The sequence below is a fragment of the Natator depressus genome, chromosome 3 (genome assembly GCF_965152275.1).
Source record: "Natator depressus isolate rNatDep1 chromosome 3, rNatDep2.hap1, whole genome shotgun sequence".
Classification (NCBI taxonomy): Eukaryota; Metazoa; Chordata; order Testudines; family Cheloniidae; genus Natator; species Natator depressus.
In genome coordinates this window covers 156,036,719-156,062,631 of record NC_134236.1, presented here as the reverse complement: position 1 = coordinate 156,062,631, position 25,913 = coordinate 156,036,719, and the positions used below count along the sequence as shown (strand labels likewise).

At 43.0% G+C, this 25,913-nt stretch overlaps 2 protein-coding genes across 5 annotated transcripts in view; one reads left to right on the top strand and one right to left on the bottom strand.

Moving 5' to 3' along the window:
- Nucleotides 1-11,428, top strand: part of ALK (ALK receptor tyrosine kinase) — a 527,922-nt gene extending 516,494 nt beyond the window's left edge. For all 3 annotated transcript variants that reach the window (XM_074949139.1, XM_074949138.1, XM_074949137.1), the window contains 3 exons: nt 1,555-1,689; nt 2,942-3,032; nt 5,416-11,428. In XM_074949139.1, coding sequence (XP_074805240.1) covers nt 1,555-1,689; nt 2,942-3,032; nt 5,416-6,120 — 931 coding nt within the window. In that variant the 3' untranslated portion in view covers nt 6,121-11,428. The remainder of the gene's footprint in view (nt 1-1,554; nt 1,690-2,941; nt 3,033-5,415) is intronic.
- Nucleotides 11,429-13,582: 2,154 nt separating this feature from the next.
- The window catches only part of CLIP4 (CAP-Gly domain containing linker protein family member 4), a 53,070-nt gene continuing 40,739 nt past the window's right edge, over nt 13,583-25,913 (bottom strand). The window contains exons 11-17 of one of the 2 annotated variants that reach the window (XM_074949140.1): nt 25,530-25,616; nt 21,499-21,639; nt 20,852-20,986; nt 18,548-18,671; nt 17,270-17,334; nt 16,007-16,079; nt 13,583-14,604 (exon numbers count right to left, since the gene is read on the bottom strand). In XM_074949140.1, the coding sequence (XP_074805241.1) occupies nt 14,283-14,604; nt 16,007-16,079; nt 17,270-17,334; nt 18,548-18,671; nt 20,852-20,986; nt 21,499-21,639; nt 25,530-25,616 (947 nt within the window). In that variant the 3' untranslated portion in view covers nt 13,583-14,282. The remainder of the gene's footprint in view (nt 14,605-16,006; nt 16,080-17,269; nt 17,335-18,547; nt 18,672-20,851; nt 20,987-21,498; nt 21,640-25,529; nt 25,617-25,913) is intronic. The other variant, XM_074949141.1, reaches the window with a different exon arrangement.

Genomic DNA, 25,913 nt, shown 5'->3' with positions numbered 1-25,913 from the left:
GTGGGCTTCTTTTTTTCGTAATCTGTTTTTACAAATGACTCACTCTCTACTTCCCATTGTAAAAGGAACACGTTCCCGTCGTTCCCGCCCCCCCCCCCCCCAAAAAAAAGAAGAGATGGAGGTTTGAAACCCAGGGATCTAGTGGAGGGGATGAGGGAGCGAATAGCCGGATCCTTGCAACATGAAGACTTTCTCCTGAGAGCAATGGAACTGGCTTAGATGCTGTATTCGTTATGAACAGGTGATCTAGGAAGGAAGTTGTCAGCTGTGTGCTATTGAAAGGAGTCTAGCCTCTTTGTAGGAGCAAACCATCTTTCAGTGGCAGGGACAGACACAGCCAGTGTCAGAGGAGCAAGTGGAAACGCCCTAAATTGCCACCTCCCCGTGGCCCAATGCAGCACATTAAGCCATGTGTTTCCAGGTCCCAGGGGAAGGTGGGAGGGAGATTGGGCTGGCCAAGTCAATGAAGGGCTGTGGATACCCCCAAAAGTGCAGGGTCTTGAGCTGTTTGTGTCTGAGCCTAGCCCTGCTCACTCTGCTGTGGCTGGCAGTCTCTCGTGTCAGGAAGCAGAGGGCCAGTGTTGACAGAACAGGGGTACTGCTGATTGGGAAAGAAACGCTCAGGCGAAGCTGGGTCAGGAAGCCCGGAGTGCAGGAGAGTGTTTGGGGAGAGGAGGCGACTGTGAAGCCACCAGTACTAATGTTCACCAGCTGCCTTCCCAGGATGTGGAGTGAGAGTATAAAGCCTGTTTCTCAGCTGATGGAACAAGTTAAATCCTCCCAAGGACACAGTAGCGTTGTATGCTGTCCATCAGCACCAATGTGGTGATGGTTGGGCTATTTTATTCTGTTCCCAACCACACTGTAGTGTTTAACCCATAAAATGTTGGCATTTTCCAAGCTGCCAGTCAAATGAACGCTGAGGAGGTTGTATTTTCAATCTTCAGAGTGTTACATGCCCAGCCACAAAGACCAAAGCTTGTGATGTAACCCAGGGAATATTCTAATTTTAATTCCCTGAAACATATGGGGCTAGGACTCTGCAGCTAGGGGTCACTTGTATCATCTGTACAAGAGCAAAGTACATTGTTGTTTATTCAGGAACACAGGATTTGCCATAAAGGATCAAACCACAGTCCTGCCTCCGGCAGCGGCTAATGCCCAATGCCTCAAAAGAATGTAAGTCCTCTCACAATAATACACCTGTTGTATCAAATTATGAGATGCTAGACACAAAGTATGTATGATTATTTCCTGAGCCTGCTAGGCAAACAGTGTAGTTGTACTCTGAAGCATGACATTTAATTACCCACATCACAGTCTTGGCTTGCTTAATAACTGTTGTTACTGATGCCCATAAAATCATCCAGCCCTTCTTTTACATCAGACACTTTGTCTTCGTGTTCTCCTGCAGCTGAGAATTCTGCAGGTTGACTGACTGTAGGGTGCACAAAGCAAATACTGGCTTTAATGGCTCTAAGTGCATAGCCGTTGAATTGCAATACTATTTTGTGCCTGTGTCCTTGACCTTCTTTCCTTCTGTTCTGTGTCCAGGTCCTTTGGTGTGTTGCTGTGGGAGATATTCTCTCTTGGATACATGCCTTATCCTAGCAAAAGTAACCAGGAGGTTCTGGAGTTCGTAACTAACGGAGGAAGGATGGATCCACCCAAAAACTGCCCTGGCCCTGTGTATGAGACTAACTCATTTTGTGCATGAACACTCTGCTCTGGCCAGAAGATTATTAGCTTTATTACCATATATTTAATGACCTTCCTTAATGAACTCAAGTTCCAAAGACTTTTTCCCTACTGGTAATGTTATCTGTCAGCCTTTTTAGGTTAGTAGTCGGTGCCTTCTTGGGAAGTATTGACCATTGGCTAGTGTATTAAAAAATATTGGTCAATAGCTCTGTCCTTCAGATTTGATGTAAAACTGCAAGTTCTGACCACCTGTGGCCATGAAAGATCCCTGGTGTTGCTCACAAGTAGCAAAACCTTGGCTCAGTTAATTATGTTCTAACCTGCCTACAGTGAATTCCTTGTATGGTGTCAGTTGGGGCAGGTCATTTTTCTGAAGTGTCACTAGATTCCACCCCACAGGTGGTGGGTGAAGCAGTACATCTACCTGGATGGCCTGATTTTCAAATATGCTGTAGGGGCTCGGTGCCTTTGAAAATCAGTTCAATGGTGTTGGGACCCTTTGGAATAAAAGGTAGCACACAATTATCACTAGATCTCCTGCAGTACAGCATGGCTTCCAGTTTAGTTTCTCAAGGCGATACTTCCCTGACTAGCCACCAAGGGCAGTGTATGACATCGAGTAACATCCTGTCTTCATCTGAATGGCCCACCTAAGGCTGTGTGGAAAAGGAACATCATGGGGGGTTTGGAAGGAATATTTTCAAAGGATGTATGGTAGAAGAGACTCCTGGCAAGGCACCTCTGTGGGAATTCCCAAACCACTTCTTTGAATCCATACCCCCATTCGTATCAGTTTGATTTCTAAATGGCAGTTGGAGCAGCTTCCCTCTCCATAGAGGTGTTTTTCCCCCCAGTACCAGACATAATGTTTCGAGTTTGTGGGAAGTGAGGAGGGGATTGGATGGAAATAGCCACTTTGTTAGGTCTTCCCCATATGTAGCAAAGGCCTGATTTTTTCACCAGTGGTGTCAATTTCACGACATGTTCCTACCAGCAGCATTTAAGGGTCTATTTGGCCCTTGAGGTGCGCTATCTGCGTGCAGATGGAGAGTGGTATAGGCCCCTACACTTGAAACCACAGCAGGATGGACTTCTTCACTTTTCGTGGAAGGTGACAATGAACACTTCGTGGGCGGGTGGGTACTGATGGACCGTGGTGAACTGAAGTTCATTAACTACCAAGCGAATCTTCCTTTTGCCTTCCTGCTTGTCATGATTTTCTCTCCTTCTGCTGTTGTAGGTATCGTATAATGACCCAGTGCTGGCAGCACCAGCCTGAAGACAGGCCAAACTTTGCCATAATACTGGAGAGGATTGAATACTGCACGCAGGTATTTGCTTTTTCATCTTGCAGCATAAGACAACCAGTGGGCAGTACTGCACTACCTCAGTGAGCTCTAAACATGTATGTTGTGTTAGCCCGAAATCAGTGTCATGTAGTAAACGGAGGTGATGGATTCTCTCTGCCCTTCAGAAACACATGCTTCCATCTCACTGCCCAAAGAGCGGGGTGCTCCTCACTGCCCATGCACACACCCCACAGGAGGAGAGGCTGTACACAGGCATAGCAACTCTGTGACTGCTGTTTCTACATCAAGGTACAGTTCCTCAGCAAGCCAAAGGCCTGAGCCAGTCCACCAGGATGCACTCTAGCACTTTCACTCCTTTCTTCCCTAGCTGTGCTGCAAGGGGATTGCCAGGTAACAGCCACTTTGCACATTTTAATTCTTAAGACGTTGACCAGTACTGAGCTGGGATGGATCTGACCCAGGGCACCAGTTCCAGTAGACCCCTTGAACTGTGGAGAGGTTTGGATCCAGACGGAAATTTCTGGGTTAGAGCCAAGATGGATCTGAACTGGAACACTGGATGCAGTGATGAACTCTGGGGCAGTCTGGATCTAGATTCAGATTACATTTCTTGGGGACTGCAGTGCTATAGGAGCTCTAAGGTCAAGCAGAGGGATTGGGTCTCCTGACTTGAACCTGATTTCCCTTTGTAGTACACAGCTCATTAACCCAGCTCTTCTAGTCTAGTGGTCTCGCAAATGAAGCAGTCAAGAAACTGTTGGCTTGCAAGCTTTGGCACAGACCTGCACAAGGCCAGGCAGCATGTCATTTCACCACTCTGAGCTTCAGTTTCCCCATGTGTAAAATAGGGCTGGTACTGATCCACCCGCTGCGGTGTTGTGAGCTACGTTCCCTCGAAGGTGCACTCCTTCGCGGCTGTGCAAGAGGCCATCAAAGGCCGCACACTTAATTAGCAGAGCCACACAGGTGTGCACACTGCACACAGGTGGGCCTGGAAGATGGCAGTGGGGTGAGGTGTGGGATGGAAGATGGCAGTGGGGTGAGGTGGGGAATAGGGGGTAGGTGGGGGCAGTGGGGTGAGGTGTGGGATGGTGATAGGGAAGCTTGGGGCATGTGGGGCTGTGGCATGGCCAATAGCGATATCTCTGCCCCCCAGCCCGGGGGCTGTGGTGGGGAGAGACGCCTCTCCCCCGGCCCGAGACGCTTCTCCCTCCCAGCTCCAGGGCTGTGACGGGGTGAGACACATCTTCCCCAGCCCGAGACGCCTCTCCCTCCCTACCCAGGGGCTGTGGCGGGGCGAGGTGCCTCTCTCTCCCAACCCTGGGGCTGCGGCGGGGCGAGGTGCCTCCCCCTCCCAACTCCGGGGCTGTGGCGGGGTGAGACGCCTCTCCTCCGGCTCCAGCCCTGGCCCTGCTGCAGCAAGAGAGGGCTGGGAGAAGTCCTCCCTCCTCATCGCAGCTCTAGGGCAACCTGCACCCCAAACCTCTCATTTCCAGCCCCACCCGAGAGCCCGCACCCCCAGCCGGAACCCTCACCCCCTCCCACCCCCGTGCCCCAGCCTGGAGCTCCCTCCCACTCCCTGAATCCTTCATCCCCCCCGGCCCCACCCCAGAGCCCTCACCCCCCATACTCCAACCCTCTGCCCTAGCCCTGAGCCCCCTCCCACACTGCAAACCCTTGGCCCCAGCCCCGCCACACATCACCTTCATATTGGTGCACATAACAAAATTCATTCTGCACATGGATGGGAAAAATTAGAGGGATCATTGTGAGGTTTAATCCATTAATTTTTGAAAGGTGCTTTTAGATCATCAGGTGGAGATGTTAACTTGTTTTTGTTTTTTGGTTGTCTATTAATAGTAAGCAGTTGACCCAGCTTCTCACACTTTTACAGCTTTCTGGGGAACATTTTCAAAAGTGCCTAAGTCCCATTGAAATGCCTAAATTACTTAGGGGCCCGACTCCATGGAGGCTTAGGCTCCTAAGTGGCTTAGGTCCTTTTGAAAATGTTACCCTGCATGCCTAGAGTCCCCACCTTCCTCCACATTGCTGCTACATTTTCACAGCTGTAACTGCTTCTGCATTACAAGCGAATGGTATGAACTCTGTGTTCCAATCTGTGTCATCCCAACATTCTCCTTGCAGTTTCAGTTGCACCTGGGAATCCTTCTTCACTAAACTCCATGTGCCGTGTTTCTCTGTGCTGGTAAAAAAGCTATCACATTCCACCCCAGTGGTAGTTGCATTTCCCTGAGATTCCTTTTATAAAGTTTGCGCTCCTCTGTGGCAAAAGATGCTCTATGGATACAGGACAATTCTTATAAACAAGAGGCAATTGGCGACAATGCCTGAATATCAGCAGTGGCAAAAGAGTTTGAAAGAATCTCATTGTTCTCCCCTGTAGGATCCCGATGTTATCACCACCGCTTTACCTGTGGAATATGGACCATCCACTGAGGAGGAGGAGAAGGTTCCAATGCGCCCAGAAGACCCCAAAGCAATCCCTCCTCTGGTGGTCTCCCCACACCAAAAGAGAGAGGGTGACAAGCAGGCCCTGCCTTCTCCACCCCCTCTGCCCTCAGCCGTCACAGTTGGAAAACCTTTGGCAAAAGTGGCAGCCCCCGAGCCTCCGGTCCCTGTTAATGTGCGACCAGCCCTGGAAGGGGGACACATCAACATGGCCTATGCGCAATCCACCCTAGCTTCTGAGCTTCAGAAAGGCAGGGGGTCCAGAAATAAGCCCACCAATCTCTGGAATCCAACATACGGCTCCTGGTTTTCAGAGAAGCCTGTCGTCAAAAACAATTCTCTGCTGGAGAAAGAGGTGTCTGAGAGGGAGAATTTGGGGCACGAAGGAAACTGTACTGTGGGGCCCGGTGTTGTGACTAGCAGGCTGCCAGGCTCCTCTCTGCTCTTAGAACCGTCTTCACTAACAGCCAGCGTGAAGGAAGTGCCTCTCTTCAGGCTCCGCCACTTCCCCTGTGGGAACGTCAACTATGGATACCAACAGCAGGGCTTACCCCTGGAAGCCTCTGCCCCACCTTGCGCTAGCAATTATGAGGACTCTGTCCTTAGAAACAAGAGCCACGTAGCCCATCAGGGGCCTTGAGAGCCCTCTGCACTCTTGACTCTCATTCTGTGTGGCTCTTGAGCTTGGAGAGTATTGTCCTTGTCATCCAAGAGAGAGCAGACAGCGCTAACTTTCATTATGTGCCAACTAGCTCTGAAGTGCCACCTTTTGAAGCTGTGTTTTCAGATAACCCAGAAGCTTCAACTCATCGGAGCCTCTACTACTACGACGAAAAAGAGGGGATATTAACGTTAACTATAAGGCCCAGCTTTCGGTTGCATAAACTTATATGCATGGTCATTGTCGTGTCGTGCCCTTCCGTGTGCGCTTCTTCTCAATTGTGTACGCTCCGCTTAAATGTAAGGTCAGGATTCACTGCCTGAGTGTTTCATGTTTGGGGTTTTCCTTGCCAAGCTGCTGGTTGCTGTGGAATGGGACACTTGAAATCCCCTACGGATGGCAATGGTAGGGAAAGAACCATTTATTCAAAACAAAAAGGATAAAACATCTTTGAATGAAGACACTGGGGAACATTCCCAAGTTGCATTACAGCTGTAACGTAGTCTGCAGCAGCCCTTGAATATGCGGTAATTACAGTATCATTGGCAGAGCAATGGAAAGATGCCAGTCACACTGTCTGGTTTGTGAGTAAGATGGGAAGTTAACTAACTGTAGAGGAAGAGAATGAAGTGCAAAAGGAGGATGGTTTATATTTTTTTCAGACCCAAAGCCAAGGACGGTACTGGGCCTTTAAAATTCTTTCTGTGCTACAGAAAGGAAGCATTGTGTTCTACAGGAACTTCTTGTTGTTCAGTGGAATTCAGATGGAATTTTACAGGGCCAGGCTTGTGTGAGAGAGAAGTTAAAAAGGCCTTTGCAGTGAGAAGTCACCAGTAGATGGAAATACAGAGGTCTGAAATGCCCTTTGACGTGCCCTTTACTAACGACTCCAACCAGAAGGCTTGACTTTGTACCCCCATCGGGATTCTAGGCAGTGTCTGCATTTCACGGGTTCGTTACCCTTGTTCCTTTAACAGAATTCTTGTCTGCTAGTCCGTTAAAAGCCCAAAGCTGCACTGATGCATTCTGTACACCTTGTGCATGAAATGTGTGTGGTTACAAGATACACATAAGAATTGAATTCATTTGTAAAGATGTACATTAACAATTTACAATATACTCTGATGGGGCTGCCAAAAATACATGGTGCCTATTTCCATAGAAATAGGTCTATGGGAGCAGCAGCAAAGGAATATAGAAGAGATGGATCTCGATCCAAGACCTTTAACTTTGGGGGAGTGGTTCAGCATCTAATCTTGGATCCAAACTTTGCAGTAAATTCTCTAACGAAAGAAACCAGAGCCCCAGATCAAAACACCCCAGTCTTTGGGGTGTCAGAAAAGGATCCAAATCTGAGGACTGTGACCTGAGACACACACACCCCCCCCCTTTAAAGTATGGGTGCAGTGAAGTTCTTGTCCCTGCTCTGCCTTCCCCCACCCGTCTGGTAAATAATGCTGAAGTCTTAGTAGTGTAATGTTGAAATTGTGCATCAATTTTTTTTTAAATGAAGCTTATGTTAGCAGGTTTGAGTTGTGAACTGTAATGATTCTGTGGGTGCTTTGGACTTCACTCATCTGCTACTCGTATGTCGCATGTCACGGCTGCATGGATTTCATGGCTGTAGTGGGGGCCAGAACTCAGGACCGTCGGTGGCAAATACAGAGGCCTCTTCCACTTGAGCTAAAAGGATGTTTCTGAGCTATAAGAGTATTGGGGTTTCTAATCCTTTCTGTGGACCAGCCACTAGAGGAGTGACTTGCTTACAGACACTGGAACAGGGCTGCCATTCCATCTAGCTTAGCACTGTTGCATTCACACTACTCTTGCTACTACAAGAAGTGAAGAATTCTTCTACTGTCTCAGGAAAGACAATGTGTTCCAATGACTGAGCTTTACTTTGTACCATCAAGGCTGTTTGCACTGCAATATTATCCACGTGGAACTGAAATTTTCTTTAGATATGTCAGCTTTCTTTTCCTTTTTCAAAAAGGGTCCAGATGAATTTTTTTCAAGCAGACCCCAAGGGAAAGCTGTATGATCTTACTGCTTTCTTTCACTCCTTTCAAGACAAGAAACCGCTCTGAGTTTTTACTGCTCTACCAGCGTGTATAGATGAGGGAAGAACCTAGTCTGCGTAGTTGTATGGCCTTAAAGGAGCGTAGTTGAAATTTTAATAAACTGTGACTGTCCGTTTCAAGCATATTGATCTACAGACCTGGGACTGCCTGACCCTGCAACTCCAGTTATTGACAGTTTTCCAGTTGCTTCTGTTAAAAGTAGCATTTTTTTTTAAAGATGCTTTAGAACATCAGCAAAGGAAGATGAACAGATGCCTGGCTAGCCTTTTTCCCTCCTCCCCATTCAGGGGAAGAGCAAGGAGACATACTGATTTCTTTTCTGCCTCTCGCTTGTGGTGTGCATCTATAATTTTATTGCGGGGGGGGCATCACCTTATATGTGTGAGTCTCACAATGAGAGCTAAAACCATTTCTACCATTTACAGCTGGCCCATATGTTTTGGTCAGTGGAAAATGGGGAATTGTAATTTAAAGTTCCTGACAATATTTTCTTCTACCATTCTTGGAGAGACTGTAGGGTAGGATGAGCTCTTCAAAGACGCACAAACCTCAAACGAAATCTTCCTTTTGATAGTCTCTGTGCAAAGTGCTTTGGGCTAGAACAGTGGTGTTCAGATTGGCACTGGGCTTAGGCGGAGGAGGTTGGGATCTGTTGAATCAAGGCTAGGGTTAGGGCTGAGGCTGAATGGGATGGAGCAAGATTTTAGCATGAGATTTTGGCCCAAATGTCAGAAATCTGAGTCGGCATTTCTCATGCAGTTTCCATCATCTTGCATAAGCGGTTTCAGCCACATCCAAAACATGACCAGAAATGAGCAGCTTTTGGAGCCAATGAAGACATGGAAGCACAGAGGTAGGTCTGAATTCAGCTCCTGACATACTTCTCCTGGAATTCAGAGGAGTTCAGAACATGGAGTTGTGGCTTATTGCTAATGCAAAATGTGACCCATCTCAGCCCCCGCCCACCCCTATTATGATTGCTACACCAGCAGACCCCATTTCAGTGTGTCTGTGCTCACTTCCCACCCCCTTGCTGGGTTAGTGAAAACTCTGGGCATTGCTCTATTTCTCTGTTCCAGTGTGTATAAAGGCACTTACCAAATCATCATCTTTGGGAGCCCTCTGGTGCACTGCAGTATTCTGCATGGAGCAGAGCCTGTCACCAGTTACAGTGACCTCCAGCTTAGTACTGTGTGGACCACATTCTGCCCTCTGCTACACATATACTACCCCCACCCCATCAAAGGCAGAGAGTCATATGCATGCTCTTAAGCCTGTTGCTTAATTGTAAGCGTCTGAGTAGTCCCGCTGACAATGTCTTTGCAGGATCAGGGCCTTAATAAGAGGCTTTTTTCCCTGCACACTAACCCCAGTAGTGGGGTAACGAAAGGAAACGTCTCCCTGCTGCTGCCTGTTTGTGCTGTGGCTAAAATAGCATTTCACATCCCAGTATTGCACAGTGCCGGTTCACTTTACATGTTTAATGATAATAGTCTTGTCTAAAGGGGTTGAGAGATGCTGTGGTAATAGCGCTGCTTCACTTGGATTATCACTGCTATGCTTTGTGAAATGCTCTGCAGAAATCAGTTCAGACAAGGAATTAAAAATGCGATGGATCAAGACATGCATAACAACTTTTTTCCTAAAAGCGGGTGTGAAGGGCAACGTAACAGCTGCTTGATTTGTTTCCTTTGTCACCACATAGCACTACAAGGGAGCAGGGATGAAGTTAGCAGAACAAGTGAATGGGATGAAAAACAGGTGGAGAGCTCCGTGTCTGCATGGTCGTGCAGTGATTGATTGATGGATAGTCAGGTTTTTTAAAAAGTCTTTTATTTTAGCTATTTGCACCCCCAGTCTCCCTTGGAGGATCTGAAGCTATTCAGTGTTCATAAGCCTAATGCAGTAGGATCAGTGTAATTCCACAGTATTTTCACTGAAGTTCCTCCAGCTGTATACCAGTAACAAAAGCACTAGTGTGTGTAGAAGAGGGGCTTGTATGTAGAGGGGGAAATTGAGGGCTTGCTTCAAACAGGCTCAGTTTTAAATGCCTGATCATGTGAGCCTACATGACACATCATGTCTCCAGGGAGTCCTAACTAAAACACTAGATGCTATTTTAAGCTTGTAACAAACTTTTGTCCAGAACCGATATTTTAAAAGTCAGTGTGTCTTGGAGTAAGTTTTATATAAAATGTTCATGTACATAGTATTCCCCCCATTGTGGACCTTGTGATTCTACTATAAACTATCTCATTGTAGATGTCTTCATTTGGGTATCATATGTAGCTACCTTTATGCTACAATGAAATGTGGGTAGCACAACGGCCTGTAAGACACCCAGTCTAATGGAAAAATAACTATGGCGTAGCTGTAAGTCATTTAACACTGAAACTGGCTAATTCCCATGTGGACTAGACCTAGGAAGGAGTGGTTCCTTGTTGAATTTCAGTAGGTTCTAGGTGGGTGCTAAGCTGTGTGTGTAAGGGGGAATGAGAGGATTCCTGCTCAGCCTTACCCCTGCCCACCCCCGCCCATGTACCTCATCAGTGTGGAAGGTTCAGGCAGCTATAAGGTGAATTACAACAGAGAAAGGAAGTGGCTAGGGCTGTGTGAGAGGGGGACATGGGCCAGGAAGTATAAGGCAATGGCCTCCATCTGAGTTTAGGTTGTTCCACTTCCTGCTGGGACTGGCAGGGAGCTCATTGGTAGGTTTACTTGAAGGTAGCTGTCTTCAGCCTGTAATGAACCAGTCAAGTGGCGCATCCAACTGTAGCACCACCTGCTTCCCTTGCTGCGTCTGGGCACAGGTGGTGCATTGTCACAGAAGCCTCTGTGGTCTCTTTCTACAATGCACGCCAGGATTAGTCGATTGTACGTTAAGAAGAGTTTAATTTTGCAAGCTGGGCCCTAGAGCTGCCACCATCATCTTGGTAGAAAAACTAATCATATAAAAATCCTTTTATCCCTGTAAAGACATCACATGTTGCCTACCCCCCATATTCCCCAAAGGAAAGTATCTGCATCCAGCTTTTCTGGTCTGTAACAATGCTTCATTAGAATGTCTATCACAGGTACAGCAGCTTATGCAACATTATGTATAAAGGAAGGGCCTATGCACTTCAGGGATATTATAATATATGGTCATTGAGTATTTTGTATTGAATAGTGTACTTGTATTGTAAACAAGTGTAGTGAATCAAAAGGCATGAAGATAAATAAAATGACTGACTAATTCCAGCTGTTGGGTTAATTATTGCAAAGATTTCAATATATATCTCATCATCAATTCCTTTGCAGGACATCACACCTGGCCTGTAGTCTGAGGCGAACTATTACATCACTAAGCTGTAGAAGTAATTTCATATAATATTTCAACTCCTACCTAAAAATAAGAGCAAGTCCTGTTAATCTCCTTTCAGGTGAGCTGCAGTGGCTATTTAGCAAAGTAAATGTGTTTTAAAGTTCATGGTGTTTCTTTTCTAATGGCAACAGGACTGACAATCACAGAGCCAGATTCGATCTCAGTCATCAATGAGCTGTGGAAAAAGCTATACAAGCCAAACCGATAGTGAGGTTAAATGACTCACCCAAGGTCATATTGGAAGATCTTGAGAGCCTTGGCTGAAGATCACCTATTGCTTTAGAAAAGGTTAAACATCATCCCCTGATTGTAGAGCCTGAGAACTAGAGCAAGACAGGGAACGTGACATGCCTAAAAATCACAGAGCCAGGTTCGATCTCAGTCTTCCTGTCATCACTGGTCTTTAATCTCACTGCAGTGTCAAGGTTAACTATCACCACTGCTGATCATTTTTGGCATAAAGATCAGGAAAGCGAGGCCCTCCAATAGTGGGAACCAGGAGTAGCTGTGCCTTTACCTCAGGTGCCATAGTTCAGCTGTACAAAGAGCATTAGCCATGAAAAGAGTGGACAGATGACTCATTAAGTGTGCTCAGGCAGGTTAAGGCAGATCTTGAATTAAAAAGCAGGAATGTCTCTGGTCTCAGCAGTGGCCTAGGCCCTAAAGTCATTACAGACATTGCACTACCCAAAATTGGGGCGGGGGGAACAAGACAGGTTTAAGTGATGTATACACTTTGTTTGCCAGCTTGCAATTCTATACCATACAGCATTATGATAAACTACATGAAGATATAAAACCTGTTTATATATTAGAGCTGCCATTTCTCTGTTCTATTTACATAATTTGTAAGGGGAAAAAAAGGACAATCGTTTTGTGACACACTCCCCCCAAAAGCAAATTATCTTTAAAAGAATGGGTATTAATAGATCAAAGATCAGTGAATATTGTTTGTTAATTACAGAAAAAAGATATCTATAGATATAAAACATGGAAGATACAGATGTTCAGAACCTTGCTAACTTCAAATACAAAGCTATAATTTAGACAGTTTACGATAAAATGTGTACATTCAAAATTTACAATTTTTATCTTCAGTTAAAAACTTCCATAGATGAGAATACACTATGCAGCCTTTTTTAATAGTCCAGAAAAAATAGCCATATTTAAAATACATTGTAGAAGCTGCACAAAGTCAGTCTAAAAACAGGATACTACAAATGTAATTTAAAGCACTGTACACTTCTCAACTAAGTGAAACAGCTCAGAAGTGGCAAACCATTTTACTGTGAGATATTCTGAAACCTGTACACTTGCACTAAGAAAGGTATTGTTAATACATGCTAAACATGTTCTGCATTTTAGCTGTTCAAGATGTACATGAAACAAATTCTGAAAACACTGCGTTTATTTTAAAAGACTGAGATAAATCATGTTGCATCCAAATAAGAGTGTTACCATGCTACACCTAAGAAGATTCACAGGCAATTTACGAATTTTATAAATGGCAAATGTAGCAAAGAAGAAACTGTGCTCTGAAGGACAATGAAGAAATATATAAAATGCAAAGTAAAAACCTTTGCTTAAAAAATATATATATACTGCATCATACCTCCTGCAGACCATACGTAATAAGGTCACCAATATCTATGTGTGGTGCCACCTAAGTTCTATATGCATTGGAACATGATGATTGTAGCCTGCAACAGCAGCAAACAAAAGAATGTCTTCAAACAGTGGGGGAAGCTCTCCAGAGGAGAGAGATGAAAGTGCATTATATTTTGAAAAGTGCATGTGGCTGTCTTTTTACAAATCCACACAGAGAAAAGTGCAAACCAGAAACAGTGTATTTGTGCTTTTTACAGTCTTTTTTCTGTTTCATTTATGCTGTTCACAGGCATAGCACTGTAGCAGCAAATTCTTCCAATTACCGTTTTTTGGGGGATGGGTTTTGTTCTGAATGATAAAATTCTTAATTGTTTCACAACTTATTTGAAAAAAAAAAAAGTCATTTCTCCTGCTTATTACTACTAGCTCACAGGAAGATGGACAAAGTGTCTAGTAAACAGACTAATGTGAGAAACAAGGTGGAGGAGGAATACCTTTCATGCTATACAGAGTTCTTCTTCAGGTCTGAGAAGGAGGAAAAAAAAAAAGCTCTGCATACTCAAAAGCTTGTTTCTCTCACCAACAGAAGTTGGTCCAATAAAAGATATATTCAGGCATTCACCCTTGTCTCTGATATCCTGGGACCAATACTGCATAGACTAATGCGTCTCATTTAACAATCTCCTTTGTTATGAAAAGGCAGCAGAATGATTTATCAGTTCATTAGTACAGGGAAGAAAATCTTCCAAATACTTTGAATCACAAAGCAACTTAAAAGAATGTCAGATATACTGGCCTTCTGGGAGTGGGACATTATTCAAATAATGCAGTATCAAACCCAGAATGCTTTTACAAGAAACTCACAGGCAAGGACTGTGTCAAAATAGGAGTATATGATTTCCACTCCTTAATATGACTTTGAGGTGGTTACAGCCTAGAGAGAGAGATTACCAAAAAAAGCAGGTTTCATAGTTTAGATAAAATTTAAGTCAGCATTCCGTGCGGATGATGTTGGGGTTATTGGATGTGGTTTAATGCTTATAGATCATTGTACTAGCGCTTGATGCACAGGTTGTAAGCATTCTGGTTCAACAAATATCATCCACAAGTTTTGCTCCATTAATCCCACGATAGGTTACTCTACTAGGCCGAACTAAGACTCCATGGTTTGTCTTACAGGTGAAGTAGCGCTTGTCACCTACAGATCCATCATTCTTTCCCTTGGCACTTCTGAGTTCAAGTCCAAGCCATATTCCAGGTGCAAAGTCAGCAGGGCCAATGTACCTAATTGTGCCCATCTCATTAGAGCTGGTTAGAAGGACCTGAGACCCCTCATGTAGTTTCACAGATCCCTCAGTGTTAGTCGTAGTGGTGTTGCTCCAACTGCGCCGCAGCAGCGAGCTTCTAGATCTAGTCAGAGAAAGAAATTGGGCTTCTTTCAGTGAGCACACAAGGGCATTTTTTCCCTATGATTATATTGTGCACTGTTTCTGAAAGGCATTTTAATTTACCTTTTTAATAGATTACTTCAGATCCCATGTCAGTAGTAGGATGTGTATGCGGTTATTTACAAATAGAGCCAGCACATCATAACATATTGAAAATCAGTTCCCCTTTCACTTAGCTGATGTTAAGATCAACCTTTTCTTTATAGTAGACAATCGTATCACTAACAGAGAGCGGCATAAACAAATTGCTGTGCTTATGAACAGGTTAAGGCAAATCAAGTTGTGACACAGCAGGGCCAGCCAGTATTAACGGGTCAAAATTGTGTTATAGCACATGCTGGCGATAGAAACACATTAATATTGAATTGTGTAAAACACCATAAATACTTGGAATAATGAACGAACTACTCGAACAGAACACAAATTCTCCACTGAATCCAGTGAGGTACCGTACCTGAAGAGAATTCTCCTTCCCAAACGGAAATGTCCCCATATTCTTTTTTCCTTATGTAAGTCTAAGTATCATATGGAACAGAGATCAGAAAGCTCAGTGTGCAAAAACTGAACAAATAGTTAATACACTGAGAAATTTCGCTCTGTCCAATGAATTTAAGTGGTACAGGGCCATAGTGCTTTGCAAGCAGAACTAGGACTTAAGTGCTGAAGCTCCCTGAAAACTGTTTCAACAAAAGCTACGTGATCAAATGTGCAAAATGACAGCCCACTCTGCATTTATACCTCTACATGAGAAATAGATCATTTTCATTTAGATGCTGGGCAGACACATACAATGAAAGATAATAAAATCCATTGCAAAAATCCATAATCTAAGTGTCAATGAATCTAATTATATACAGCCAAGAAGAAAATAGATTTCATTTTTAAAATATCAGATTAGATTAACATGGTATATTTGAAGCAAAGTAACAAGTCAAGCAAAAAATGTGAAAGGCCACCTCAGAAAGAGGACAGAATGTAATTTTTTTCCATGATAGATATATTTCTTTTAAGCTATAGTTTGTCAACTGGAGTTGGAAGAGTTCACAGTTAAAAATTTCACTCCCTGTTCTATTTTGGTGGTACGAGATCCAAGGACAAGCAAAAGTGGCTCACTTCTCCTAGGACTGGTCCTGCAGTCATTCCCTCTCAGCCAGAACTCAGTGGGAGTTTTGTCTGAAACAAGACTGCAAGAACTGGTCCTGTACATTAATGGAAATTACACATGTGAATCAAAAGGAACCCACACCATTCAATGCAATTACATGCACATGTCAAGAGAAGAAAGTTCTGAGCTTTCTTCCTGTGATTCTAAACTACAGCTTGCCAGTTTTGCACAGTTACTACATATTTAAACAAACACTCACTTGACAAAGGAGTTTTTCCTGTTTATCTCCTTCTGTGAAGATGCAGAAGTTGTACTTAAACTTCGTCTAAAACCTACAGGAGAAAGTGAATAAATAAGGTGACTAAGCTGCTTGATTTAAAAATAAAACTTGCACAACCACTTGCTTTGCTCCCATCTCATTTGCTAAGTACCCTCCCCACCACACCTAACTACAGCTGCTTGGGAAATGGTAAGTATTTTGTTGTGAAAAATTCCATAAGAACAAATAAATCTTCGAGAACTTTGAGGAGGAAGAGGAACAAGGGGTAGGTAAAAATAAATAAATCAAAAATTTGAAACAAACTTCCTTGAAAAAATGCCAAAATAATTCACTAGCTCTTGTATCAAACCCAAATTATCTGTGAATCATCCCTATTCTGATCTCCTCAACAATCCCTTCTGTGTCTGAACCACTGCCCTCTGTTTTGTTTTCTTTTTGTATTAGATGGTAAAATTTTGGGTAAGAACTTTAATCATCATCAGTAAAAAGAGTACTATGGTAGCAATTGAGCACAGGGCCCTATCGTACCAAGCATTGTAAAAATACATATTAAGGCACAGTTCCTGCTCCAAAGAGCTTACAGCTTAAACAGATGCAGAAAGAGGGGAAGTTCACTTGCCCACGGGCACACAGCAGGTCCGGGGCCATGACAGGAAAATAACTCCTGGCTCTTGCGTCCCAGCCTAGAACCCTATCCGATGGGCCAAAATGCCTTGTATTTTATATAATAAAACTGAGTGCATAAAGAGTACATAGAGCTTTACAAAACACCTTTTTAAGTCAACAGTAGACAAAGGGGGAAATATCAATTTACTGCAGTAAGTCCATTCTGAAGCCAGGGTCTGGGGGGGGGGGGGGGGATGATTTGTTGTTGTTGTTGAAGTACAAGCAAAAACCCCAGTATATATCAATAGGGATCAAAGGAACTGTTCAAGGAAGTCAATTCATTTTTATTCACTGGATTGATGGGTTGCATTCCGACACCTGAGGCAATTATTTCCTCCATTTCTGCAACTGAAGGAACTGATAGCATGTCAGTCTCCTAACTCCAATCCTGCTTGCACCTTTGTAAAGGAGGGAGAAGTCAAGTAGCAATGCATCTTGGGGCATCTGGGTTGCTCTAAAAGTCTGTTTTGCTTTGGCCATTCAAAGAACCTGGGTGGCATGTCCAGGAAGCTGCAATTTCTTGAAATGTTCTACAGGCTATCCAAACAAAACCAGACCCACATCGCAGATTCTTACCTGGGAAAGGATGATTCATTTTACCTGATGAAACTTCTGTGAGGGAGTCTAAGGAACCTGTTAATCTAAAGTGAGATAATAGGTTAAGTCTCACAAATTAAAATTGTTCAATTTCAACTTTAAGAAATATATTGCTGGGCTATTTTGGCTGAAGAGCCATTGCAAGGTTTTTCAAAAGACTTAATATTTTGGATTAATTTAGGGTTGAATCCTCCCCACCATGCTGGTTAAATTTTCAATCCCAAATAGATTGAGCTTTTAGTTGCCCACAAGTCAGTAAATGCAGAGTTCAGAGTCCCACAGGGGCCTTACCTCTGCCTTGTATACATAACTACAGAAAGTCTTTTGTCAACAGACAGCTAGTATAAAATTTTACATGTGTGCATCTAAGGATACAGAAATAGGTACAGTATGCTCAAGATCAAGAAAACTCAGAGGAGACATCTTATGTCTTACTGAGGTGCAGGATGAAAGTTTGCCTGAGAGCATATGCAGCAACAGAAATGCCACACACACACACACACCCCCCCCCAAAGGCTACAGATAGAGTGCTGATTCCTCTGCGTGCTATAACTCAACAGTAGAAAGGGGGAAACTGTGCATCATCTTTTATGCTGTGTGGCATCGCACTGTGATGGTCTGCCATACTAGAAGACTGGAAGAGAAGAAAAAGGAGAAGTGGAGAAGAGAATGGGTATGTCAGTCGTGGTAACTAAACACAGGCATTGTGTTCATCCACTGGTCAGAAGCACACATGGCTAGAGAGCACAGGTTTATCTCTGGTATTCCTTCCCCCAAGCCCAATGGTAGTGGCTGCGATCCAATTGTGTGGGTGTTCTGGCTCCTGTTTGCAGTTTGAGAGATCTATACCCACCAGGAAGCTATGTAGCATCCACAGGCAGAATCCTTGTATTTGAATTCTGCTCACAGTATCAGGATTTGGCCCTAAAAATAAGAACTTTCAAAAGCACCTACTTAATTAGTTATGTCCTTAAATTTAATCACTTAGATACAGAGGCAATGGGATGGAATGAAATGTTTTTAAATTTGTGAGGTTGCTGGAACAGCCACCTGGGTATGCTTCCTGTTTATGTAGCGCTGGTGCTGTGACATACTGTACTCTTTCAATAAGCTAGTCTCAGAGCCAAGGGGATCTACTACCTCCCCAGCAGCAGGAATAATTGTTTTTCCTCTTTGGTTCATTCAGAATTTTGTTTCCCGTTGGAGAGGAAGTGAGAAAACGTTTTGTGACAGACATAAAACGATATCATTACTCACCTCTGCACTCTGGTTGGTGGGGCAAATATGCCATATCTGGGGAGACAACTGAAGTACTGGACCCCTCCAACTGAACCATCATTCTTGCCCTGAGGTTTGTTCAGTTCAATGCCACACCAAAAGCCTACAGTTGGGATTTGGAATTTCAATATTACTTTTACCCGGGGTAACATTAAAATTTTGTACTTAGAATAGTTAACAGATGCTCAAGTTGTTGCGCATATGACTAATTTATACATAACCATCTGTATATTTAACCAAACCCAAGACAGGTTTTCCCTTACCCAGAAGTGATCTCATTAAGTCAAATCAAAATGTATGCCACCACCAAAATACAGAAGAAAAATAAGAACAGTTAACTAAATTATATTAAAATACACTGATATACGAATGCTATATTAAAAATAGCCCTAGAAATACTGTTGATTACTCAAAACTTTTAAACCTATTTTAAGAAAAATGGCCTATTTTAGCTACAAACAGAAAAGAAAAAAAGCTTTGCATCTTATTTAAGTGAATTTAAGGCTGCTGAAAGCAGCAGATTGACAAAGCTGTACTGGCAATTCCTCTGCACTTATGCCTTAATCCTGAGCTCAAATGACCACTACTAAGATTCGAATGTGACTCAATGCTCATTCAGTCCTTTTCCCTCTCTAAAATCAGAAGTAGTTATTAACAATTGCAAGGCAGATTTTGTGATGCAAGTACAAGTGTATAAGGAACTGGGACTGGCCAGCAATTCATTTCACATAGGCTACTGAACAGCCATCAGATGGTAATAAGTTTGATCACTACCAACCTGTGAAAAGTGTCAGCTAATTATGTAAAGGTGAGAAATTCTGTATCCTATTAGCAATCCTTATGCTGTCCAGCCCCAAAAGACTCAAAATTAAATACAAGTAATTTGGTGCTACAGGTTTAAGAGCAATACTAATTATCAGCTGAAGAAATAAGAACAGTGACCTATGATTCACAAGGAATCAGTATGTCAAAAGTTCCTTCTTTCCTGTCCACCAAAGGCAGGTGACACAAAACTATTTGAAAAAGATCTGCATTGCCACCAAAAATAAACAGGGAGAGAAAAATCAAGTTTTTGCCAATTGCTCAGAAAGCAGCGTTCTGTATCGTTGCCTACTTTTTGCCATTTTAAATATGGCTGTTTCAAAGGTGAAGAGTTGCAATGGTGATGTTTTCTTTTAAAAAAAAAAAACAAAAAAAACCCACACACCTTACATGGTGACCACTCAGCTAGTCAGGAAATCCATTCACTCAATACAAGTTAAATACAGGAACATAATCATTTGAGGTTAACAGACTCTTTTGCCTTTTCCATTAAGTTCTATCGAATCTATATTAGTCTATCAAGTTAGAGAATAATGACATCTTAAATGGGGATTGCTTACCCTAACATATTTTTTGAGATGATGAATGTGGCTTGTGCCTGCTGATGGTTCATTCTGACATTTTATCTTAAGCAATTTTTTAAAAATATTGATACCACCAAGTGTCAAGACAGGGTATTGCCACTTTAAATCTCAAGCAAGAGGGCCTCCATTTAAACTAGGGGAGGTACAAATATACCAGTCACCCTAAGTGCAGACATTGCGTAATTGAACCTTCTTTGCATCAGTCTTATGGCTATGTTCTAGGCAGAGGTTTGGATTATGAAAGAGCTCAAAAATGACAGGAAAGCGTAAGAATAACCTGGCTGGAAAGGATACATTTTCAAAAGTTATAGTTCCTATGGCTTCAGAACAACCCACCTCCATCTGAAGACACCTAACTATATAATACTGGGGGGAATTTCCAGCACCTAAGTTCTCTAGTTATCGGTAACTCCTCATCGGGCATAAAAATACAAAAAACGGTCCTGACAAGTAACTGAATTCAAACAAAAACTCTGAAAAAGCTCAATATACCACCATGACACATCTAAAAAGGGAAGAGCACTAAATGTTCCAGCAGAGCATCAGTAACACAAGACATCAATGTGGTCAAAAACAGCTGCATATAAAAGCCCAGGGGGAAAAAAGGTGTGCAGCCTTAAGAAAATGAATGTCAGAAAGTACAGTAAGAATACTAAAGACTGCAATATCAAGTGACAGTCACAATTTAAAGTACCATCTTCTCCATTACGCTAGGCAGCTCCATGTCAAAGTCAAATATTCAATTATAATGAAGTGAAATTGAGATAAAACTCTTAAATTGCTGGATTTCTATTTTAAATATTAAGCTCCAAACATTTATATTGTTCCTAGGACATTATGCTGATTCTACAATGTAGTTTAAGAACAGATAAAATACCTGGTGCAAACTTTGTTGTCCCATAGAATCTAACAGTGCCAGTTCTCTGCCCTACCACTAGCACTTTGTCTCCAAGCTGAATTTCTCCTTCATCAAAAGGGTTTTTTCTTGTAGATGGAGAAGCATTATTCAGTCCTGTTTAATGAAGGGGAAAAACTGAAATAAGCAGAGCAGCAGTTTTGAAATGCAAAGAGGCGTACATCATGAGGTCTCAGCAGAGAGTCAGCCAACCGACCGGTCAAATATTCATATATGCTCTTAACAAAAGGTCCTGTTCCCCACACACTGCTTAGATAAAACATTCCTTTGCTTCAGTGGGTATTCAGTCTGATTAAAAACTGCTGGATTTAAGGTTTACTTAGTTGTTAGAAGTTGCAGTAATAGTCTGAAGTGCAGTTCATCTGTAAGCGAAACTAAGAACAGCACCTTCTTCTGCAAATTTTCTAATAGTAAAATGTTACAAAAATACAAAACTTAAATTTAAGGACTAACTATCTGACAAGTGCCTCCTTTAAGTTATCACCCCAAGCAGTGACAAAGTAAAAGCAAATACATTTATACGAATATTTGACCAAACAGTTAACTGACCTGCCATCCCTATTCCCAGCCTGTGAAGGTGTTCTTTAATAATACAACAGATACAGTACCAGCACTGCTTTTAGATGAGGTAGAAGCTACTTTAGGCACTGCCTTTTTATTGCTGTTAGTTGAGTTCCATTTCTTGGGATGATTCTGTTTGCTCTCTAAAGAGGTAGTAGAAGAGGAAGAACTGCTGGATCCAAGGAAAGCTGACAGAGGTAATGCAAATAATTATCCAGAGATGGTATGCAGGAAAGGACAAGTCAACTAAAGCAAACAAGCATGTATGATACAGAAGAACCTCATTAATTTACAAAGCAAGCAAGGGAGCAACCAATTAAAAGGCAAAGTTGATACTTCACAGCATGAACTTTAGCCATTTATTTTCACACCGGTAGATTATTTTTAGATCTTTATAATACTTCTTGATGTGCTGGTAAATGTTCTAGTGTACATTTCTTAAACGAATGAAGAATTAGTAACATAAGCCCTCATCACCTCACTCTCAGTATCCAGTTTATTAAACAGTTGATGAGAAGTAGGGAAAGTAACATTTTTGTGGATGAGTAATGGTGTGTGAACTAGCGCCTAATGTATGCATTATATACTGTATTAATATTCAAATCCTTAAAATAAAATAAGAATGGGAGATAAATCACTTTTATCCCCATTTGTGAACATATTTAATAAGATTTATCTGGTTTTAACTTTTTCTTTTAGCTCTCTCTCTCCTTTTCAGCTCTTCTTTTCTGCCCAAAAGTAACACCAGGTATGTCTACACCTCAAGCTGGAGATATAATTCCCAGCTCATGGAGGCATACCCATGCTAGCTCTGATCATACATGGGGCAGCTCCTGACACTGACGGTACACACTATTTTTAATATGTTAGCTTGATCAGAGCTAGCATGGGTATGTCTCCTCAAGCTGGAAATGATCCCACCAGCTCAAAGAATAGATGTACCAACTGAATGTGAAGAAAAATTTTACCCTCTTTGTGCCTCAGTTTTCCTATCTATGAAGTTAGAGATAATGCTGCTTATCTGACTCACAGGGATGTTGTGAGGCTCTATTCATTCAGTGTTTGAGATCTACACATGGTTGGAGCTAGGACAGATTCAGTATTCATATAATTAAATTCTCTATCTTGGGGAAGGGGGGTGTCAAAAAGATAATGCTGCTTATCTGACTCACAGGGATGTTGTGAGGCTCTATTCACTCAGTGTTTGAGATCTACGCATGGTTGGAGCTAGGACAGATTCAGTATTCATATAATTAAATTCTCTATCTTGGGGAATGGGGGTGTCAAAAAATATGAAGTGCAACTGTTGAGAGCCAGAGCACAGATTAAAGAATGGGGTACCTAAGGAAAGTGTACAAGAAACCAAAAGCTCCGAAGTTAAGATACTGGCGGTCTCAACATGAACTAAAAATAGTAAGTCCTAAAAAAGTATAAAAATAGTGGTTCTGAGTGTGCAAAGGTAACATTCCAAGCTCAAGATTTTAAAAGGTGGATGCCTAAAGTCCGTATTTAGGCACCCAATTAGGTAGCCCAATTTTCGAAAATGCTGAGCACCAAGCACCTCCCACTGAAGTCAGAAGTGGCTGGGTTTTCAGCACTTTTTGAAAATTAAGCCAATTATTTAGGTGCCTCATTAGGAATATGGATGCCTAAAGTTAGGCTCCTACATCTTGAAACCCTGTCTCTAACTAGTAACTGTTCATGAACTGAAACGTTTGGGAGGGAAAAAAAAAAAAAAGGATGTTTTTTTCTCAAGAAAAAATATACTCACTCAGATGAAGGGTAGGTTTCTGTTTTGTTTTAAATAATTGCATATACTCAAAATCTTCAAAGGCAAATAGTAATGGAATACGTGTTCAACTTGCGAAACCTTAGATGGGGGCTGGATTTTTATAAAGTGCTGAGCATCCACCCTCTGATAATCAGACCCCTTGGCGTTGTCAGGTTGAGCACCCAAAAACTGAAGCATCAGAAGTCACTAGCCAATTATAAACCTACAGATCATTAGAGACTGGATTCCAATTTCAAAAGAAAAAATAATATTTTTACAGACTTAGCATGTTTTTGAAATGATTACATTACAGAAGACAAATCTAAAAATGCTGTTACACCATTATAATTTGTTACTCAACACTCAAACGTACAAGTAATAAAAGGGTCAAAATTCTGATACTTGTTGAACATGGTTCCCACTGGAATACATGCACCCAGCAGCAGGAACACAGGGGAAAAAGATCCACCAAAACCTACAGAAAGGTTGTTCTACAGACGATCTGCAACATGATGTGGTTTTCTTAGACAGAACCTCAGGCTTAGGGGGCTGGGCTCCAGGGTTATACATGTATCTGCCATGCCATGCTGCCCTGGCAGTGGACCATATCACTCAGACTAAGACCTGACGGGACCATCATGATTAAACCTACGGCTATTTTTAGTAAAAGTCATGGACAGGTCACGGGCAGTAAACAAAAATTCATGGCCCGTGACCTGTCTATGACTTGTACTGTATACCCCTAACTAAAATTTGAGCCGGGGGCCACGGGGCACTGCGCAGCCCAGGACTCCTGCTGGTGTTGGGGGTGAGGGTTGGCGGGGCTGGCAGGCTCCCTACTCAGCTCTGCATGGCTCCCCAGAAGCAGCTGGCATGTCCCTGCAGCTCCTTGAGGGAGGGAAAGCCAGGGAGGCTCTGCGCGCTGCTCCTGCCATGAGGTCCAACTCTGCAGCTCCCATTGGCCGAGAACAACAGCCAGTGGGAGCTGCAGGGGTGGTGCCTGCCATGCTGAGCCCCCTCCCACACCCAAACTACTGCTGCTGCTGGGGCGTGGGGGGTAGTGGCCCGAGACTGCCCCAGCAGCGGCCAGTGCAGCTGGCCCACGGAATCCGTGACTTCCGTGACAGACACACAGCCTTAATCATGATCTAGCCTGACCTCATGTACATCACAGGCCACAGCCTCACCCACACACCCCGGTAATAGGCCCATAGCCTCTGACTGAGTTACTGAAGGCCTCAAATCTTGATCTGAAGAGTTCAAGTTATAGAGAATCCACCGTTCACTCTAATTCAAACAAGCAAATGACCCAGACACCACACTGCAGAGGTAGACCAAAAAAAATGAACCAACCAACCCAAGGTCTCTGACAATCTGACCGGGGGGCGGGGACGACTCAAATCCTTCCCAACCCTCAATATGGCGATTAGATCCCAAGCATACGCACAAGAGCCAACAGCCAGACACCTGGGAGAGAATTCTCTGCAGTAACTCAGAACACTCCTCATCTAGTGTCCAATCTCCAGCAACTGGAGATATTTGCAACTAGCAGTCACGATGGGCCATATGCCATTGTAAGCAAACTTATCAAGCTCAGCCTCCAAAAACGTTAGGTTTTTTGCCCCCAGTATGCCCTTTGAAAGACTGTTCCAGAACTTCACTCCTCTGCTGGTTAGAAACCTGTGTTTAATTTTAAGCCTAAGCTTATTGATTGCCAGTTTATGTCCATTTGTTCTTGTGTCAGTATCAGCCCTCTACTTAAAACAACTCCTCCCCTTGCTAGTGTTATCCCCTTGGTGTACTTATAGAGAGGAATCATATCTCCCTTCAGCCTTTGTTTTGTTACGCCTAACAAGCCAACCTCCTTGTCTCTTCTCATAAGGTAGGTTCTCCATTCCACTGATCACCCTACCAGTCCTTCTCTGCACCTGTTCCAGTTTGAATTCATCTTTCTTGAATGTGGGAGATCAGAACTGCACTCACTATTCCAGATGAGATCTCACCAGGGCCTTGTATAATGGTAATAACTCTTCCCTAACTCTACTGGGAATACCTAGCTTGACTCATCCTTGGACTGCATTAGCCTTTTTCACAAAGGCATCACATTGGTCCCACTCAGATTAATCCTGTTCCTAGCGGACTGGTGTACAGGGCTGCTTGGAACTAGAATGCAGGTATACATTAGCACTGCTTTCACAGCATATCTGAGTAACTATAAAGAGGGGTAGGGGAAGGGAAGAGACGTGATACTTCCTTTGCCCTTCCCAGAATTGGCCCAAAATGAATCAACAAGGGGAATTTAGTTACCTTCTTTACCAGGCACAGTTTTCATTCCTTCTTCAGTAGCCAAAAAGGTGGATTCAGCACTACTATCTTTTTTTAATGTAGCTAAGCCTAGGAGACAAAAAAACAAATAGGGTCAACAAATACCCTGGCAATTACCTATAAATAATTTTACAAAAAAAAACACATATGCAAACAGATACAGTACTGGGTTTGTAGGCCCCTGAACCAACCATGATACCTCCAAGTCCATCATTTCAATCTACATACATACTATAGACACTAGTAATCTTTACAGAAGGGTATGATATCTAGTATTTAGAACACGGTACAGTACTGGCAAAATGTCCTAATCCTGACTGATACTAGTTTCCTGTGTGACCACTGGCAAGCCGCAACTTCTCTGTG